The sequence below is a fragment of the Pezoporus flaviventris genome, unplaced genomic scaffold, assembly GCF_033815535.1.
Source record: "Pezoporus flaviventris isolate CSIRO_AGI_PZ_B2104156 unplaced genomic scaffold, CSIRO_AGI_Pfla_v1 ptg000096l, whole genome shotgun sequence".
In the NCBI taxonomy this organism is placed as follows: domain Eukaryota; kingdom Metazoa; phylum Chordata; class Aves; order Psittaciformes; family Psittacidae; genus Pezoporus; species Pezoporus flaviventris.
Genome location: NW_026892644.1, coordinates 336,796 through 357,227, shown reverse-complemented (window position 1 = coordinate 357,227; position 20,432 = coordinate 336,796). Strand labels below are relative to the sequence as shown.

The following is a 20,432-nucleotide window of genomic DNA, read 5'->3' as shown; positions in this document are numbered from 1 at the left end:
GTGCTGAACGGAAGACGGGAGACACCCGCGCAGGCGCACCCCAACCGCGCGCGCCCTGCGGCACTGGCTCTTTAAGGAGGAGCGGCGCAGAGAGCTGACGTCGGGGCTTTGCGCCGGAGCGCTGGTAGCGGTCGGGTCGGTATGGTGCGTGTCGCGGTGCCCGGGAGTTGGCCTGGGGGTGCACCGAAGGGAGCGGAACAGAACCGGGGCTCCCCTCTCCCCCCCGGTGTACTGGCCGCGTGGGAAGCCTGAGCTCCCCGGCAACAGGCCAGGTTGGACGGAGCCTTGGGTGACATGGTTTAGTAGGAGGTGTCCCAGCCCATGGCATGGGGGGTGGAAGTAGATGATCTTAAGGTCCTTTCCAGCCCAAACTATTCTGTGATTCTATGATTCTGTATTATTGAAAGGAGCGAGTTTTTATTCTCACGTCAGCTGGGATCTGAGAAAGGTTTTTCTGTGCTCTTATCAGCCGTGGTCCCTTACTGAAGACCTCCCTCCTTCGGACAGGACCCGGGCTGGCTCAGCGGTTGCTGTGGAGGCTTCTCCATCGGAGCGCACAGCAGTGCCAAAGCATCCCTGCAGAGGTGGGAGCGCAGAGTTCAAACTGTGGATTTTTTTCCCCTTTGATGTTGGAGAGGGCCTCTTCATCAGAGTCTGTAGCAATAGGACAAAGGGTAATGGGTTTAAACTTAAAACAGAGGAAGTTCAGGTTGGATACAAGGAAGAAGTTCTTTACTGTAAGGATGGTGAGGCCCTGGAATGGGTTGCCCAGAGAAGTGGTGAATGCTCCATCCCTGGCGGTGTTCAAGGCCAGGCTGGACAGAGCCTTTGGCAACATGATCTAGTGGAAGATGCCCCTGCCCACGACAGGGGGTTGGAACTAGGTGGTCTTAAAGTCCTTTACAACCCAAACCATTCTATGATTTGCTTGGAGTGGGGAAGGTTTAAAGTCTGCACCTCCCACCTCCAGGGTGCTTGACTTGCTAGAGCATGAATTAAACTGCCTCTTCCCTTCAGATTTCTGAACCAAGTGAGGAAAGCGTTGAGGTCAAGAGAGAGCATGAGTCTCTTGAGAGTAGCCTGCTGAGCAGGTTGACTGCTTACTGGGAGACACTCATGATTCTGGATCTACAGCCAAAGCTTGATTCTGACTTTTCTTCAACACAGGGCTTTTAGCATAAAGTATATTCTTTGTGTAATAGAATGTAGTGGCCATAGATTGCTTTTTCTGAGGAACTGCATGAGCTGAGGTTGGAGCTACAGGATGCAGCCTCAGAGGAGACTGGGGAGAGTATTCCAGGGAAATTCTGAGCTGTCTGAGGGTACTGCTCTTGGATATACACAAAGGTGGAGCTTGAAGGACTCCAGAGATCTTGGGGGAAACCCTTGTTTCCTGTCATATGTAGGCATTTCCAGTTTGAGGTTGCACTTAGGTTAGGTGGTATTGGGACTACAATCTTAGGCTTAGAGGGCTGTAGAGCTATGTAAATAATTGGGTGCTCAACTCCTCTTGCGACATGAGGGGAGGTTGCAAGATGTATGAGAGATGGGGTGCCACAATTTCTCTCTGACTCTGCTCTGAGAGCCTATATAGTAATAAATATATCCGTATCTCAGTGATGCTAGAAATGGTCTCTGCTTAAGGAGAGGTGTTAATCACATGGCTTTCCTTCATACTCAATCCAGGCTTGATTGCTGACCTGTTACTTGTCTCTAAGGCACTTGGGTTGGTTGAAGTCTCTACAGACACTGCAAAATGCCATCAAAATAAAGCCAGTCGTGCCTTAGGCATGATGGCCTAAGTAATCTCTTGAGCTGTCTTCCATCTCTACACATCTGTGAGTCAAAGAATTGGATTTATGTCTAGCGGCTAGTTATACTAGTACTCACAGGTTTGTGCACTGGTTACATTTGCTTTTATTTTCTTTTTCTGTTAGGGTTTTTCCCCTGCTGTAGTCACAGAATCACGGAATCATAGAACGTTTTTGGGTGGAAGGGCTCTTCAAAGGTCATCTAGTCCAACCCCCAGCAATGAGCAGGGACATCTTCAACTAGATCAGATTGGCGATGTTACCAGTGTATCAGCTTGGATGGACATTAGTGGTGCAAAGACACCATGTGCTGATTAATTTCCCTTAATTGGTGTAGTTTACAGGTTGTATTGATACAAACCCTTTTATGTCAGTGTAACTAATTATAACACTGCCTTAACTATATGCTTATAATTGAAATTGTATGTTTTATACAAAACAAAATGTAAAATGTAAGACCTTCATGCTTCCATGCCAAAAAAAAAAAAAATAAATAAGGTTTTCCTTATGCCTTAATTTCCATGTAAACAGAGAAGTTTGCCAGGCAAAGTAGCTGTTACAAGGGTGTTACTTTATACCTTGTCTCACTTTGTCTTGCCTCCAGTAGAGTCAAGATGTACATCTGTGATCTCTACAAATATGATAAGGTTACATCAAGACAGTGGAGGATCCCCTGCAAGTTTTACTCTGCACATATACAGCAATCTGGGGTTGCCTGGAGGTATTCTGACCAAAGGAGGTTTTTATTTAGTGATAAATAACAGTGGATTGGATTCTGCTGTTAACCTGAATTGGAATTAAGATCTACTCCCTAGGTTTGTTGAGATGCTAAACTTCCTAGCCTGTGCATTACCTTTGCACTGGCCTATTTCCTAAAGCAGTGCTTTTACTGGCACAAAAGTCAGTCAACCAAAAAACTGCAAAGAGTCCCAAAACTCAAAATAGATAAGTAAAACTTGAGATTTGGATTAATAAATAAGTTATCTCTGTGGTTGCAACAGTTCGAGATTTCGCTTTTGCTCTAGGCCAGGATAAAGCAAGAGAGGGTGTTTTGTTATGTTCCTTTTCTCAATACCTTGGGTATTGAGCAGGTAAAAAATGAAAGCATTTTTCACCTGCTTTATGTTTTATTTTTTTTACTGGCCAGCTAACATGAACTGTGCTGCCTCCTGTAAAGTCTCCTTATAACTACATGCCATAACAATTTTCCACTAAGCTTTCTTCCCCGCATTTTCATTTATTCTGTCTAACACTGAGTAAAGTTACTACTAGTTAACCACACTTAGAGTTGTGCATATGTGCAAAAAGAAAACATGTTTAATTCTGTAACAGACATCACAGCGTTCTTAAGCCTTATCTATCTAGCTATGGCCAGTACTTTTGAAAACTCTTGATGTAAGCATATGGCATGTAAAACGTCTGTCAAGACCCCATCAACTCTCCTGCTTAATTAGCTCTACTCTGCAGCCCAGACTTTCCTCTTGGAACTCGGTGAAATCTTAGTCAGACACATCTATGCTTGCTGAACAGACGAAGATCTTAAAACAAAGGAAAGTTCCTTAAGTATCTGTGACACATTGAGGATGCTGCTAATTCTCACTGGATTTTGAGCTGTTTGGGCAAAAAGACACAATTGCAAAGATTTTGAACATCTGCCCTCCTAGCATATGACCCAGTAGGGGCAGTTTACTCTGTTTATAGAGAATTCCAGGGTCCACACTTCTCTATCCATGATTAAATTTGTCACATGGCAAAACCCCACCTTTCTCCTCTTTTACCTGTGATGAACAGAGCAGCGAATTTGTCTAGAAGAACTTCTTGAAGGGAAGAACATAAACACATGTGTTCTGGAGAACAGGCTGTGCAGACTGCAGAGCATGCACAAAAATGGCTTGGCTGTCTATTGCAAAATGTCTCCACATACTTGCCTAACGATAAGCGTAATTTCTCTGTGTCCTGCAGAAAATTGTGGAAGTGGTTCTTGTATATGTGCCTCAATACCTGTTTGATGAGAGTATCAGGTGTTGGAAGAAGTAAGTGCAGCCTTAGTACCTGCCTGTTTTTTAGGCACAGTAATCCAAGTAGGGAAGCAAAGTCTGAGAGGAGCAAACAGACTAACCTGAAAAAATGCAAAAAACTCAGTGTCTGTACCTGTCTGGTTTCACTTTATTTCATGTTGCTACATGGCTAGAAAAAAAATGAATTTACCAGATGAAAGTTAGGAAGTCTTGAAGCTGTTAGCCCCTGAATGAAGGATTAATTTCCAATGTAAAATGTAACCAAAGGGGCAAAACCAAAATGACCACTGTGTGAAGGTGTGAAACAAGGCACCTGTTTGTAAGTTCTTGTAATAGAACTCCCAGCAAGTACCCTGGAAAAGAAAACTTTCTAAGGGTTGAGTGACAATGGACTTCTTTGCTTTGTCAGACACACTGGAAATATTCTGGTGTTTTCTTGTGCTCGCTCTTCTCAACAGCTGGGATAACAAAACTTGATGAACATGTTGTTTGGAGGAAATGGGCATGCCTGTATGAAGGTGTGTGTGTGTGACTATGGGCATGAGAAAGTTGTTAAGTGTAGTAGGTACAGATCTTTCTTTATTCTCAGGCTTTCTTGAAGCTGACACTACCCCATGCCCCCTGCCCCACCAATAGTTTTGTGTTGTCTTTTCTTTTTGAAGATTTTGTTTTACTTCATTATGAAGTCTTCTGCTTGAGCCCAGTCCTAACAAACTGACAGCTTCATTCACATTTTACTGGAAAGAAATCTCCACAGGTGTATTAATGCTGAACACAAGGGAAAGTGGGCAGTGGCTGTCCCAGCGAGGACACTGTAACTTGCAACCCCACACAGTGGGAGCTGAGTGTTTCCTTACAGTACCAACTTTGCTTTCTGTAGGGAGATAAATCAGTGAAGCTATATTTATTTCTTTCAGGATTATGGCATGTTGCAGTGTCTTATTTCCTGAAACAGCATGTTAGCCTCTCCTCATGTATTTCCACAAATTCTTGGAGTTCCTATTTTTAGACTCTGTTGAACAGTGTCCTTAATTATTCTTTAAGGACAACTTAAAAGGAATCATCATCACTTATATTAATAGAGCCTTACTGACTTATTCTTCCCCACTATGGATATTAATCTAACAAAGCTATAATAGGGAGCTGCAGTTAACCTCCTCTCTTCTAAGTCCCTGTAACTGTGCTGTGAGAAGAGCAATAATCTTGCATTGCCTTTCTTTAATTTCTAGGCCATTTTACTGATAGAATGTTAGAATGGCATCATGGATGATGACGTGATAAGCTTTATACTCTGCTTAGGAAGGCATGTTGGAAGAGAAGGAGAAGAGGAAGGAGGGGTATTAAGCAGAAAACCTGGTATGATGAGAGGTTAATTCTTGGGAGAAGGAAGAACTAATGACAGTATAGTTCTCCCTCCTCTATCAGGACTAATTTTTCTGTTACACGGAAAAGAGATCCACCACACACTGTGCCTCTCCAAACAAACGTGGAGATGGCCTCCAGCAGGCATGCTTAGGCAGCTTGCTTTTATTTTATTCTGTCATTCACTCCTACTGTGTGATCCGCTTAGCTGGGCTTTTGCAACTAAGTTACTCTCAACAGCTGAGGTGCTGAGACGAGTATTCCCTGCAGCTACTAACGGGGATACCGCTAGTCACCAGGGCAGTGCAGGTCCTATGTGTCCACTAGAGGACAGTGGTACCTGCTGGTTAGCAGCGTTCTTGTGTGAAGCTGTTACATTCTCGCCTAATTTGAGATCCTTGATTATTAAATGCTAATTAAGAGCTGGCTGCCTGCCATATTCAAGTAAGGAGTACTTGGGCTAGATTTTTTTAAGTTTTGTTTTCTCAGCTTTGTTAAATCGTATGTCTTCTCAATAGATGCCTTTTAGAGATTCATCTTGTGTTCATAAAGCCTTTTTACCTAAGGTGGTGCTTTGATTTGCTTGTCCGTATTGCTCATCTGACACACCCTACAGTCCCTACAACTGTTCAGAAAACATGCTCACATCTGTGACTACCTAGGTTATTTGTCCTAGGGGATATCCACAGGGAATCTGCACAAGCTGTTGTTGAAAAGCAGGGCTTGGGGCCTGTGATATGACCCTGTGATACCTAGAGAGAAGCCTGTGTGCTGCAGCAATCTCAGTTCCTTCAGAGCAGAGAAAGCATAGCAATACCAGCACAGTCCCTGCAGCCTAAGGGGAGAAGTTGCTTCAACAAGTCAAGGTTTAATTCAATCAAGTGATCTTTGTAAGAGGTAATAAGGGTAAAAGATGTAAAAAGTGGCCATGCTTGGTGAAATTGCATTCCTGGGCTAATTTGTTATGCTGAACTCAAGGTAAGCCACCTCAAAGGAAGAGCAGGGAGGCAGCCAACGGGTGACCTAAACATGCCTTCAGGCCAGTAACATGGAGGAACTGGAGGGAGAGTTGTTCACTTGGGGATTAACCAGCAAGTAAGAAGGTTCTGCTGTTTCATTTACTATCTAAGCAATTAGGCAATTTTCTGAAGGAGGCGAGTGCATTCTTGGTGCCAAAGTGTCTCTAAATTTATGTCACACCACACACTGCAAAATAAGTTAGCATTTACCAGGCTATGAACTTACTGGCTCCTGCCCTCCTATGAGAGAACACTCTTTCCCATAGAGAATCAAGCTGTGAATATTATAGTAGGTCATTGTCATCAACAGTGGATACTGCAGGAAAATCTTGGCAAGTAAAAGAAACAAGGGTTTAATTGGAGAGGATTAAAGGTGTGTCAGTGTTGGTTTTATCTGACACCCTTTCAAATCAAAGCCTGCGTCTATCAGCAGTTTGTTTCTTGTATAGTTTCTCTAGTTTATCAGTGACTTAGAAATACATGAGTCTCCTGTGGAGTATTAAGAAGGGCTTAACCTATGCATTGTAAAGACTTGTGCTAATGAGGTTTGAAGCAAAGAAAATCAGGTTACTTATCTGTGCTGCTACTTTGCCACTGACCCTGACAATTTAATGGTGATTTATTATTTCTGGCATGCCTTCCAGGCCTGTTAGCAGAACACTCTAAGCAGAACTGCCCTGAAGTTTTTAGGAGTCCCTAGAGAACAGCACTGAGAGCCATTACCCCACATCCATATCATGTATCAGTCACAGACAGCATGGAGAAACACTCCTGTATCACTGTCTAACCTGCGCCTTTCTTTCATTGCGATTATTTCCATAGTATGGCATTCAAATCTGTGTTCTTTACCTTTCGCCATGACACATGGGCCAACCTCACACATATCCTACAGCATTCTGGGCTTGACTTGGCAAGTTTCTGCTGAGCATGCTAGTTCCGTGTTTGCTTCGTAATCAAGCATGTGTGGGTAGCCGAGTTCTTTTCAGGAGAGCTCTGCATGTGCTTAAAGTAAGTATGCATTTAAGTACCTTGCAGCTTCCAGCCAAAATGGCAAATGCTTGGGCAGAGTTTAGTTCTAAACAAGCTGTTCTGAAAGACTTCTTCAGTACCAGCCAGGCAGATATTAGACATGTTACTGGGACATGTTGCTGCTTCAGAAATTTTCAGGGAAAGGACAAAAAGCCAGTGGTAGCACAGGTGATGATTTGAGTAACTTGAGGTCAGAAATTTGCCTGTCATTGTCATGAAGGGATTAGTGCCCTAGACTTTTATCTGCTCAAGAGATCCTTCATCCTGTTGTTGGCATACTAGAAAGAAAGAAGTTCTCACTCACGCTTTATATGTCTGCGTGGAGGGGAGGCAGACACCCTGTCATAGTTGTCATATCAGGCATCTTACTAAAATGGTGTATGGAGCCAAACCAACAAACTTACTCTGTGATAAACCAGTGTCTGTCTCGACTGTGGTTTTATCCCAGATTTGCTTCTGTGTGTTTGCTATCTGACATACAGTTCTTTTAATTGCATACGAGGTTTTTGGAAGCCTTGTGTGAGAGAGTGCATCTTAGGACTTGTTTGCTTGGTTGTTTAGACTAAAGGTGTGAAGCACATGCATAGACTAAAAGCTTGTTACATTTGCCATTGAATCTTTCTTAAGAAGGGAAATGGCTTTACTTGGTTAATAGCAATATATGTAACTAATAAATATAACTTCTGAATTGAAGCATTCGCTCTGAAATCTATACATTCACTTTACACCTTGAGTTGGTAACTAACATTCCCAAGTGCTGCTGTGTAGACAAATGATGTTCCCAGGGAAGTAAAACTGATACCAATTTTATACCAAGTGATACAGCTGATACCAGTGACTTGTAAGCTGGGAGTAAAATGGAAAGCATCATAAATTCATCTGTGCCTTGCAGGCAGGATCATATGCTTTTCAACTGGCATAGCCAAAAATCTGTTCGTACATAGATATCATTCCTTCCCAGTGGTAGTCACTGAACAGATTCTGTTCTACATGCCAATGGACTATAAGAGAGCAGGTGTTTCTATATCTAACGTACTTCAGCTCTGAACCCATGGCTGTTATTTTGACTTGGAATCAGCACACATTCATTCCAAGGTCTATGACCCTCACTGCCATAAATACTTCTTTTTGTTGTTGTTGTTCTGAGTCTTTGCATTATTTTAAAGAAAATATCACCATGATATTCTTTTCTGTTTGATTCAAGTGACTTTCCATACTCTATCTCTGTGGGGTTAATTATTTCCCATTTAAAAAAAAAGATTGATTACAAAAAATTATAAAAAATGTACTGGACTGAATCTCATTCAGACAGGTTGGTGTCTTGATAATGCTACTGACTACCTACAGAAAAGGTAAATTTAGATATATTTCAGGGGACTTACCTAGTAATCCTAAAATGCAGAGGCAGGGTTCAAAAAGCGTATTCTTAGTCAAGTTTGTGAATAGTTTGAAGAATCACAGTTTTAATATACAGGGAGAAATGGGTAGGATGTCCATGACTTATATCTAACTGAAAAGTCTGAAAGCACTTTAGTTAACTAAATTCTCTCAAGCAGCCCTATGAGGTAGAGAAAATACACAATATCCACGGGTTACATTACTTTTGAAAAAATGTAGTTGCCAGAAGTATTCATAAGTCATATTTATTTATTAAACCAGTATCCACCCCCATTTGTGTTACATTTGAAGAATTCCCTGTACCACTGAAATGACAGGAATGGAAGTAGAAAGGATGATGGTGAAAGAATTATGGGGTTAGGGAGATTATTCCCAAAATTTAAAAGGCTAGGGCTTTCTGAACTGGATGTCTGTTATGAAGCCTCTGTAACCTCTGAATAGCTTGGGGCTCCCTGTTCTTCTGGAACATTAGGTGACAAGTAGTCACAACTCTGCTTCACCTTGCCCCTAATTCACCTTAGCAGCATATGTCCCTAAGGATTCAGTTTCACCACATAGGGTGAGCAGAAATAGCAGCTTACTGTCATTGAAAGAGGGAAATACAGGTCTCTCGTCTCAGACCTCCCTTTCTCCTGGCTGTGTAGTTTTGCCACTTCCCTTGAACTGCTGTTAACAGTTGTTGGATTCCTCTGCAAGCCAATTTAGTTCCCTAAAATAAGAGTGAAAAAGACATTGGAGGAAAAAAAAAAAAGGTAGTTCTTTTACTCGTTACTACAATAATAACTGGTGAGATGCAGTAAGAATGAAACCGTAAACCAAGGTGCTTGATGGTGGATACCAGCTGCTCACTCTATATTTTAGGATGTTTCAGATTACCTCTGGTGCTAGCCTGTAGACTGTATGGCCATTAGTTAGGTCTTCAGGTTGAAGTGTATTAGGTGTGCTTCTGGAGCACATTTTTCAGTTTAGTTTCATCTGAAGCTGTCCAGTTTGTGTGCTTTAAGACTGCTTCATGATGTTCACATAGTGAACTGAATCAGCTCTGTAAGGGAAGGGTATGACTGCAAAGCTAGGTGAGTGGGAATCAGCTGCAGTCCTTTGGCAGGCTGTGTGTCTGCTCAGCTGCGAGCACACACAACCTCACTGCTGAGATACTGCTCAAATCCGAGTTCCTACTGCTCACCTTCCTAACAGCTTGATGCGACCTCTGCTTCACTTAAAAAAGCTGGCAGATTTGCATCAGCAAACTGCATGCCATGAAAAGTGTGAATAGTGCAAATCTGGGGACAAATAACATGGTTAGCTGTGTTTGATCTGATCATACATGCACACCAAAATCAGTCCCAAAAGCATACTTGCCACACCACGTTCTGAAAAGCTTGGTGTATGAAAGTGGTACTAGTGAAGGGTGAGCTCCCAAGTGTAAACCAATGGCCAAGATGTTAAATAAGTCATTTTGTAAGCATCAAAGCTGATGAAACATGGCTTTCTAGGTTTTATATCTCATTGACAGATAGCTATACTTTGTAATTAGTGTCTGAAGTATTTCAGATAGATACAGTTGCTTTCCTATGTGTAGATTCTCTGATTCATAGAAATACATAGGTATCCTCCATGAGGGGAAAGCAGAGTATCACTCTTCTGCCTATTTTCATGAAAGTTATAGAACCTAAACTTTTGTAAAGGTGCCACCTCCTCCTCTGTCCTCTGTGACTTGTATGGGCCAGCACTCAGTAATCACAGTAATCACCCTAGGCACAGGGTGATTACATCAGCCTCATTTCCATAGGAAGCCAGATAAGAAGAAGGAGCCAGGGTTAAGATTCCAAAACCATTCAAAGGTGAACCAGAAGCGAAGAAAAACATGTAGTAGATCATTGCAGTGCCACCTTTCTGGTGCCTGCCTCCTGAGCAGGGTCCCAAACCCTTTCATGGCTCCATTTGCAGGGAGGAGGAGACAGGCACTGCAGAACTGGGAGTGAGTGCAGGCCTTGGTTGGGCAAAGGGTTTTCCAGATCACAGCCATGTGCTTTGTTACCTAAATTCTTTTATGGATGAAGTTCCAAATTAACAGGTGAACTTTATAGTGAAGCCTAAAGCTATCTAAGGGATTTGTAAGTGTAACTGGGACAGAGAAACCAACTTGATTTAGGAGAAAAGATTTACTCATCAAGGTTTGCAGTAGTCAATTTTCCATTGGATTTTAATCTGCATAGCCAGATGTCCCACATCAGTTTAATCTTCTTGCAGGCAGGAATGTTCCCAGTATTGCATTTTGGCACTAAAAGGTGTTTGTGTTGCTTGTAGGTAGCTTAAAGATGGATGCTCCCAAAGAAGTTCAGCCTACAGGAGAGTTCACATGTCAGCTATGTAACTTAACAGCTCCATACACATACTATGGGCAGAAGCCACCACACACACGCTTTATTGTGTAAGTAGTCTTTGATACTACAGATGTTATTTATGTTACGAACATTAGAAGCCTTGTACCATGGAATGACATAGAGTGCGTGAATGCAGTAACATATCATACTGCCCCTTAGTATGGGGCTTGGTACTTAAAGTGACCTATTTCCAACGGGAAGAAATATTAAAAATTGTTAGCATTCATAGCAAAGACAAAAATCAACTTTCCAAATCTGCATCAACACCGTGCTAAGATTTTCATTTAACTTACTTCCTAACCCCACTGACCACCCTAGAATACAACTATATCATTATTTTCTAACTAGAATGCTGTTGATTGTCAGCCTATCAGTTTTGGGAATAGCCCTCTCCTTTCAGCTGTGTCAGCAGGGGAACATGTAAACACAGAATCAATTAAATACATATGGTAAAAACACTTTTTAAGAGCTGTTTGACTTGGAGTTCTGAACAGCCACGCTTTTTTGCATGAATTAGACAATTCTTTGGCCCATTGTGTGGTATTTAAGTGTGTGGAAATGTAGTGCAAATTTATATTTTAGGAGACCAAAGCCTTTTCCATCTCTGCAAAGTAAGGATAGTTTGACCAGAAACTATGCCATTACAATATTGTCTGCAGGCATTAAACTGTATGAATTGCTCTGTTGTGTCCATCCTGGTCAACGAACCCGTCAGGCAAGCATGGCCAGGAACTCACAGGAACTGGAAGTCAGGCATGTACTCAGTGTTTCACCCTAGTAAGACTGCTAATTTCTTACAAAATGGACACAGCTGTTGATCACTACATGCTTGGGCCGTTCTTATTGGGCAGCTGTATTTTTATCATTCCAAACCCCACACTGCTACTGGTTTTCTCTCTTCTACTCAGCAGAGCAATGGCCTACCTTTGATCAGGTCCATTCCTGAAGAGTCTAAATCAAAGCTGAACATAATCTTAACTTTAGGTTATCCAAGCTCTCTGTTATCATCTCAGCTTTATTTAGGTGACTGAGATTCAAAAAGCAAAATAATAATGCTGAAGCATAATAATTCTATACATGCATATAAGAAGTAGCTTTACACACTACCTTGATTGGCTTTCTTTCTGGCCTACTCATATGTCCTAAATGCAATTGATGTGGGAAACATACGCCAGACATAAAAGCTTGTATAATGGCCAGGTCTCTGCACAGATGATGACAATGTTACATTAACTGAATCTTGCAAGGGAAACTTTGCAATGGCAATCCAGTCTTTGTATATTGAGAGACTGGTTGGCAAGGTGATTTCCAATGATAAAATGCCTGATCTTTCCTATGGAAGGCTTGAGCCATACCATTTTTTGTTTGGGTGGAGATGAAAAAGAAAAAGGAATACACTCAAAGATGCACACATAAGAGTGTATGTATGTAGACAAGGAGAAGGCAATATGAATTAAAAGAATACCTTTTAAAATATATATTGTACTCCATGTTACTACAGAATCTGAGTTTGATTTAAGTCCAGCAATAAGCCAGCCTTGCAGGATGCCGTGTGCAGACAGGCACCCAAGTGACTTCTGTAATACTTTGCCTGGAGCTCACAGGAAGAATAAGGCCTTAGTCTTTCTCAAGCAGATTGCCAAATTATTAATAAATACACTCCCTTAATACCCTGAAGCAAACAGTGGAGTCTGTGACATAAAGTAAGCATATTCCAGGTCATTGCAAAGCTCTGTGCCAGTAGCTCCAGCTTTCAAGAGGTGGGAACTGTAGCTTTACAGCAGTGACATAACTAAGAACAGTAAAAACTTTCTATACTGTCATGCACACAGCTTTGGAATAGAACTTCTAATAAAAAGCTGTGAAATCGAAATGCTAACTTGACGAGGTACTGAAGTTGGCCATGCTAAGGTGTGCCTGTCAGAAATATGGAAGATAAGAAAATACTTCAAGGTAGAGCACTGAGAAAAACATGGTAAGACAATGTTAAAATGATCACCAATTCCCCTAGTTTTAGAAGACACATAGGAAGTGCAGTATAGGACTTAAGGCAGCCACAACGTTGGTATTTGAAGAAGAAAGGAGCTGCATATGAGCTACATTGCCTCATGTGCAACACCAGGCCAAGGAAGTCAGGTAGAAAGGGCTGATACCTTTTCAGCCTCCACAATTGCCCCAGCCTTTCAACTCTCCCCTACGGTGAAATGTACCCTTAAAAGCCTGAAATTACTCTTTTTTTTTTTTTTTTATAGGCTTTTGGAAGAAAGCTACGTCATGAAGGATCCTTTCACCCCTGACAAGGACAAATTCCTCATCCTTGGGTCTCATTGCAGTTTGTGTGGCAGATCAGTGTGTGTTGGTACAGTAAGTAACAAGTAAAACAAGCTGCTGCGCTTCTTTTTGTTTCAGTCCTGGTGACTTGTTGGAGAAAGACCAAACAGAAAAAAAACAAACAGCCTATTTGTAAGGCAAGCTAATTGTATGCTCTTGTGGATTCCCACAGATAAAGCTTTTTGTACTAAAGGAAAATGATCAGCAATTCGAGTGTCCTATATACAGATGAGCACAGTCCAACCTCACAATGAGTATTCTTTTCCACTTCTTTTCCTAGCACAAGGAAATGCAAGGCAGATTGTATGTCACTTTAAGACCTTAAAGTTTCAGTAGATCATACCATACCCAACAATAGATTTTTCTTTTTTGCCTCTAATGACTGTAGCAACAGGACAAGGGGCAATGGGTTTAAACTTAAACAGGAAGTTCAGGTTGGATATAAGGAAGAAGTTCTTTACTGTGAGGCACTGGAACAGGTTGTACAAAGAAGTGGTAAATGCGCCATCCCTGGCAGTGTTCAAGGTCAGGTCGGACAGAGCCTTGGGCAACATGGTCTAGTGTGAGGTGTCCCTGCCCATGGCAAGGGGGTTGGAACCAGATGGGCTTTAACGTCCTTTCCAAACCAAACCAGTCTATGATTCTATCCATGGATTATTAGGTTTGTCCAGATCACAGGGCTACCATCCTATTTGCAAAAGTTAATGTACAAAGTGAGCAGGGAGGAGAGCTGTGAAGTGGCATGATAGCTCTCTGAAGAAGAAAGCATTTGAGTAGCAGCTGGTAGGCAACCTTAAAACTATGAAATCTGAGTGCGATCCAGAAGGGTGGTGTAAAATTACAGTTGTCTTAATTCCTTCTCCTCAGTGCAGAACTTGCCCCTTTGTTTGCTGAGAGTTCAAAGCAAAAATGAAGACAAGTTATTACACAGTTATCAGTGTCTGGAGGCTGTACTGTGCGTCTTGGAGGCAGTAAAATGAATTGAGAAAACTTAGGCTCCACTCCTTTCCCTCAACAAGCCAGTTCTGTGGTTGAAAGAGAGTCGGGACTGCAGTAGTCAGGATTCATGTATGATTCAACCCACAAGGAGACATCATTGCCTTGTTTACATGGACAATGGCATGTATCTGTTATGCCAAACACCATTGCCCTAATGCCAGCCAGATCCCGGCTTCCTCTTTCAAAGTGGTTGTTTGCTATCCTAGAGTAACATGCTTAAATCTGAGTGCAGCTAGTAGCAGGAGCTGTTAGCAAGAGCACACCTGGGTCTTCAGTGTCAGCTTTTGTAGTTTTCAGATTCAACCTTTTCAGCCTGCTCTGTAATTGCAGTGGTTAGGTGCCAGGTCCAGCGGCATGATCCTTACTGCAGGTAGCTAGTAGTGGGAGTTTTAAAACAAACAGACCTGCTAAAAACTTTGTCCCACCAGAGCTATAACTGGGCACCAAACATGAAAAATAAATACATAAATAAATCTACATCTTCACAAAGTAACACTCCTGGCCTCCTCAAAGCACGAGGTGAGGTAATCTGGGCAACTGAGACAGCTCATAGGCCAATGCCAGACAGTTTCTGTGCGGGGACTTGAGGAAATTCTCTTGAGCAAAACAAAGGGTCGGATTACAGGGCAAAATTTAGAGGGTTGGACAAACGCAGCCAAAAGTAAATTGGCACACTTGGACAAGTTTAGCTGCTATTCTGATTTGCAGGGAGTTAGCACCAAGGATGGATTTGACCCCCTGTCCTAAGAGGAGTGTGGAATAGCACCTTGCTCCTGATTAAATTTGTTTCCTATTTCTGAAGTCTCTTCTGTCATTTAAATGAATGAGAATCACCAGAACGTCAGACTAGGGATTGCAACTGAGATGATTTTTTTTCCATTCTGGAACTACCTGAGGACTGTGTGGGAGTCAGATGAAGTACCACTGCTCTCTGGTTACGTCTTTGATAGCTGGGCTCAAATTTCCAGTGCCAAGTAGCTAAAGGCAGTTGTGTGGAGGCAGAGCACACATGTGAGCAAGATCCTCCTAGTGACAATGTCACTGTCTTGGCTGGAAGTTGACTCACTCCCCCACAGAGCCAGTTGTAGAGGCAGATGCAACTAGTCAGATAGTTTGGGCTTTTGAGCTTGATTCCTGCCCTGACATGTCAGGTTTAGCCCTCTTTTTTTACAGCAGAAGACTGGCAGTTCTGGCACATTTTGGGCAAACTTGAGCACATTTAGCTGTCTTCATTCCCAAATGAATTTCTTGAATTTAGGAAGGATTCAACTGGCATTTCCAAGTCTGGCAGTTGAATCTGTCAGAAATACAGCCTTTTAGCCTCTCAGTATCTTTCCTCACTGTGCATTTCTGAATGAAGGTGGGGCTTTTTCTTTTAAAAAGATTTATTAATTATTTCTGTTAATCTTCTAGAGCATAACAATGTAAAGAGGATGTTAGCAATGAGCTAATAGAAGCCCCTTCTAATCTTTTTGACATTCCTGCCTATTTCACCCATTGTGGAAATATATCAATCATTTACTTCTTGTTATCTGAGTCTTCAAGATTCCCCTGATGGTATCACTCAAAGCAAAACCTTGATTGCAAATAATTGAGAATAAATTTCTTACCAAACTGGCCAGGCCAGATAGTGAATCACATCTATGACTATGGTTTCAAAATGTATTTAGCAATACTGCTTAGGTAACATTGAAAGAGACCTGCAGAAATGAAGATTAGTGCTTTAAACACCCACACCACAAAGTAGGTAAACACATACTATTCCTCTTTCATGTAAGGAAAATTAAAAGTCCAGAGAAGCAAAGACTCATCCAAGGCAGTAGAGAGAGATGAAATTAGGATAATATCTCTGTGGATTGGTTTTGGTTCCTGCTTGTGCTTGACCCAAGTAGATCAACTCAGTCCTGTTCCGAATCTGTCCGTCATGTTGTAACATAACAATTGAAACTAAAGAAGATGGTGCTTTCCTGGGTCTCTTTGGCAAAGAAGCTGGACCAAAGTGATGGAAAGTTTTCAGTGGCAGGTTGCTTTCATTTTTGTGTTGACTCAAAATTGTACTGGACTAACCTGTAGCTTTTGTATCTAAGGAGGCTTAGATACAGATCAGATTTTAGGCTTTTCATGAGACAACCTGTGTTAGCTGAAGTGGCTTCCCTTACAGCTGCTCTGCCAGTGAAAGTCAGGACTTAACAACTGCTCTGTTTAATGTTCATAAACTCACTTCTGCAAATGTTCTCTTAAGCCCCACTCAGTTAATTTACTCCAGTCAGCTTGCAGTGTCCATCACCCTACAGAACCAATCATTATCACAGTGTATTGGTAAGTGTTGTTATTTGTGGTCCAACTGGAAATAATTCTAATTATTATCTGTAATGTCTTAAAACATGTCAAAACCCCACAGAAAGGAAGACAACAAAAATGCTTTTAAAAGTCCTTAGGAAGCTTGAGTGCCCTTCTTCCTGTTTCCCTTTCAGAAAATGGAAGAGGAAGTGATACCATCTCACCATATTAGTAATTTAAAACAGTTACTTCTTTTTTATTGCAACACTCATTAAACATAGGAAAAGAAAGAGGTGTCTTTTGGAGAAGAAAGTAGGACAAGGAGCAAGTTTCATCTTTTATTGCTCACCTCAGCAGACAGTGACTAGATACTGACCTTGGACATGACTGTAGGTATTAAGTGATAAATGTAACACTACAGCTACTTTCCACTCGACTTCCAGTCATGCAGGGTCAATCCTGGACACGGTTAGGCAGAACCTTTCCTTTACATACAACTTCCTTGACAAGTGTGATAAAGATACTATCCCTGTATATATTACTTCCAGACATGATCCATGTCACAACAGAAATAAACTCTGGCAGTATGCTTTGTCAGCACAGTTTTGCCTGAACCAGATAGTTAGATTTGAAATTGAAATGGCCTCATCCTGCCTTGGTCATGGAAGAGGTGAAACCTATTAAAGAATTTTCCAGTTAAGCATTGAAGCCTATCAGGATAATGGTCAAAGAAGGGCTTGTCTGTACATAGTAAGGGTAATTTGTAAGGCTTTAAAACAACAGCTAGGCTGAATAATCACAGAATCACAGAATGGTTTGGACTGGAAAGGACCTTAAAGCTCATCTAGTTCAGTCCACCTGCCATGGGCAGGGACACCTCACTCTAGACTATGTTGCCCAAGGCTCTATCCAGCCTGACCTTGAACACTGCCAGGGATGGAGCATTCATCACTTCCTTGGGCAACCTGTTCCAGTGCCTCACCACTCTGATTCCACAGCCTGCCCCCAGGTTGAGTTCATGGCTCTACAGTGATGGGCCCAGCGCTCAGATACGCAGTGGTTCATATTCATCATTTGTCTAAGTCCCACTGGCCAAAGTTGGCAGCTTATTTCAGCTAAAAGAATGTAAGTTGAGCACCTGTATATCTGTGAGGAGCTGCGCCTTGACATCGGAGTTCCCCATCTGCAGAACAGAAGAAAAGCCTCTCCCCTGCTTTGCTATTGCCTGGTGGCACAGCGGCCATCACTGTGGAGCCATGAACTTAACCTGGAGGCAGGGGGAGCTGTGTGTCATTTTGCAACACAAACAAAAATAGCACGGCCAACTTAAACTCTAATCTTCACTTTTAATTGGCAGCTTAAAGTATTAGGGACACCAAGAGACAAAAAACAATAGGCTCTGGAGGTTGTGCAACTGAAATCCAGTTTCAGGGCTTTTCAGAGACCCAAGTCCTCATGCTAGCTCTCAATACGAAGGTGCCTGGCAGTCAGCGCAGAAACGGACAATGGATGAAGAAGAGTTGTTCCTTGGGCTTGGAAGCTGCACAGAAGCAGGCTGATAGAGATTGTGATAAAATCATCTACTGCTAAATTCTCACTAGTGACAAGGGATACAAAAGGAAGGAAAGAAGAAATACCCAAGCCGAGCCCCCAGAGAAAGGCCAGTCACAAATGACCATGGCAAGAGAAAACTTTGCTATTTAGGAAAAATGCAGTGGAATCCATTACTCCCCAAAAGATGTCCTCAGCCATCTAAATTGATATCGTTATTCATGCTTAAATCCCCAAGAATAATCCATCAGCAATACCAGAACCAGCTTACCCATTAAATCCTATTTGGAATTTAGTGATCAGCATGCAGGGAGAACCATGGACTTCATTCAGTCTTGCTGCAGGGCAAAGGAATAATACATTAATAAGCTTCTCTTCCAGTTGCCCAAACTCTGTGCTGTAAATTGGCTGAGACAATTAAACCGAGATCTCATCCATTACCCACCTTTACCTTGAATAAGTAAATGTACTCACTGATTAGAAACTAAAAACATACATGGTGCTAAAGCTTGAGCTGATGTCTCTTCTCTGAACTTTTGATGGCAAAGTATAAAAGCCGTTGTACACAAAGAAGGTATTTTCCCTGCTCTTGAAGTGGAATAACGCTGTGATCTGACAGGTTTCATTCACAACTGGTTTGGTTAGCAGTGTTACAGACCCAACATTTTTGTTTTTCAATCAGTTACCTCTAACCAGATGTTAGTCATTGAATAGGAAGAAGCAAAATTGCTGGGATATTTCAACCTAGAAGAAGAATTTAATTTAGAATAATTCTAAATATAAATGTGGTTTAATGAGACTGGAACGGAAGCAGTTCCATTTTGTTTATCCTGCTAATAATGTTACTTTCTTTGCAGGAATGTAGTCTGTTCTACTCGAAGAGGTTCTGCCTCCCTTGTGTGAATGAAAATCTAAAAGCATTTCCTTTGGAAATACAAGAAGATATGGATAAAAGGAAGCCCCAGGAAAAATCCTCCTGCAGAAAAACGGATACAAGAATGTAAATACTGAACGACCAAGAGAGACAGTTCTTTGGCCAGTTCTCCTTTCTCCCTTTGGAGACTATCATGTTACTCCTTTTAAAGAAGTGACCTTCATCATCTCGCTACTACAGAACACAGTTACACATTTCCTTACAATTGGCTTGGCTTCAAACATTGTCATGCAGCGATTGCAGTGCCAGCAGTATGGCCTGAAGGTGTTGAAGAGCCAGAAAGAAAGGCAGACAAGCCTGTTGTCATCATGCAAAGCGCATGTAGTAAAAAACTGAACAGTGCATAGGATAGGAACCATGTCCCAGTTTTCGTATTTGTTAGTTTAATGTTTTGTATTGTTCTTGACACTCCTACAGTGTTATGAAAATCTGGGACAGATTTATCTGGCTTAATTCAGTATACATCCAAGAATGTCAGTGTACACCAACTGTTAACATGACAGAGCTGTCCTGATAAGATTACAATAAGCATGGAAGTCAAAGCTTTATTTTTAAGTCTAAAATAAAATAGTTACAAGAAAATGTCACAGATACCCATAGCAATACGTAGACTCTTCAAGATTAGAACATCAATACTATCATAGCATTAGATTTCTGAAAGTAGGTGCTCTTGTAATAGAATACCAGTATAATAATAAAAGAAAAGAAAGATACAAGTTACTTGCAGTTGCAGTAATTTTCCCCTCAATCTTCTAAGCCCACATAAATACAGCAACAGGAGAGGATCCGTAATATACCTGGTTTATACTTTACAAGTAAAGATGACTTCCTTTTCACTGTCACATCAGTTAATCTGGAAATAATAGAAAAGTTCAGCTAATAAGTTTAATTCTTTCCTGAACTGGGCAATTAAACTGCAGTGAGAATAGGGGTTTCAGTCTGTTGGGAAAGCAGTAGTTTGTTTAGCTCAAAAATAAGGTTCACAATTATCTATGCTGACTTTGTCTTAATTACAGGGAAGATTAAGTGGCATTTATGTAAAAACCACTTAGTTCCACACCTTAAGGATATGTCTAGAATGCTCCCTAACCATGAAATCATGTGTTTACTCAAGCTTTTGTTGGCCAGTGGTTCAGAACCCGTTAATGCCTTGGTTAACATCTCTTTGCTCAACTCTTCCATCCCCATCATCTGTCGTTATGTCAGCATCTAAACGTGATCATTTTAGTAGAATGAACTGTGTGTCTGTTAAAAGAAATCAACATTATTTCAGTGAGTGTTTTTTAGACCTTTAAGCTATTTTGGCATCCTAAAAT

At 41.5% G+C, this 20,432-nt stretch overlaps 1 protein-coding gene across 1 annotated transcript; it reads left to right on the top strand.

Moving 5' to 3' along the window:
* Positions 1-526: 526 nt before the first annotated feature.
* On the top strand, positions 527-19,952 carry CDPF1 (cysteine rich DPF motif domain containing 1). Its single transcript, XM_061476456.1, has 4 exons — positions 527-584; positions 10,945-11,068; positions 13,274-13,385; positions 19,040-19,952. The coding sequence occupies exons 2-4, from the start codon at positions 10,956-10,958 to the stop codon at positions 19,184-19,186; spliced, it is 372 nt and encodes a 123-aa protein (XP_061332440.1). The 5' UTR covers positions 527-584; positions 10,945-10,955; the 3' UTR covers positions 19,187-19,952.
* The last annotated feature ends 480 nt before the right edge of the window (positions 19,953-20,432 follow it).

Excerpts from the sequence above, each read along its gene's own strand:
- CDPF1 (XM_061476456.1), top strand. The coding sequence starts at position 10,956 with ATGGATGCTCCCAAAGAAGTTCAGCCTACAGGAGAGTTCACATGTCAG. Across the intron at positions 11,069-13,273 it reads CCACACACACGCTTTATTGT|GCTTTTGGAAGAAAGCTACG; the intron begins GTAAGTAGTCTT and ends TTTTTTTTATAG. Across the intron at positions 13,386-19,039 it reads GATCAGTGTGTGTTGGTACA|GAATGTAGTCTGTTCTACTC; the intron begins GTAAGTAACAAG and ends CTTTCTTTGCAG.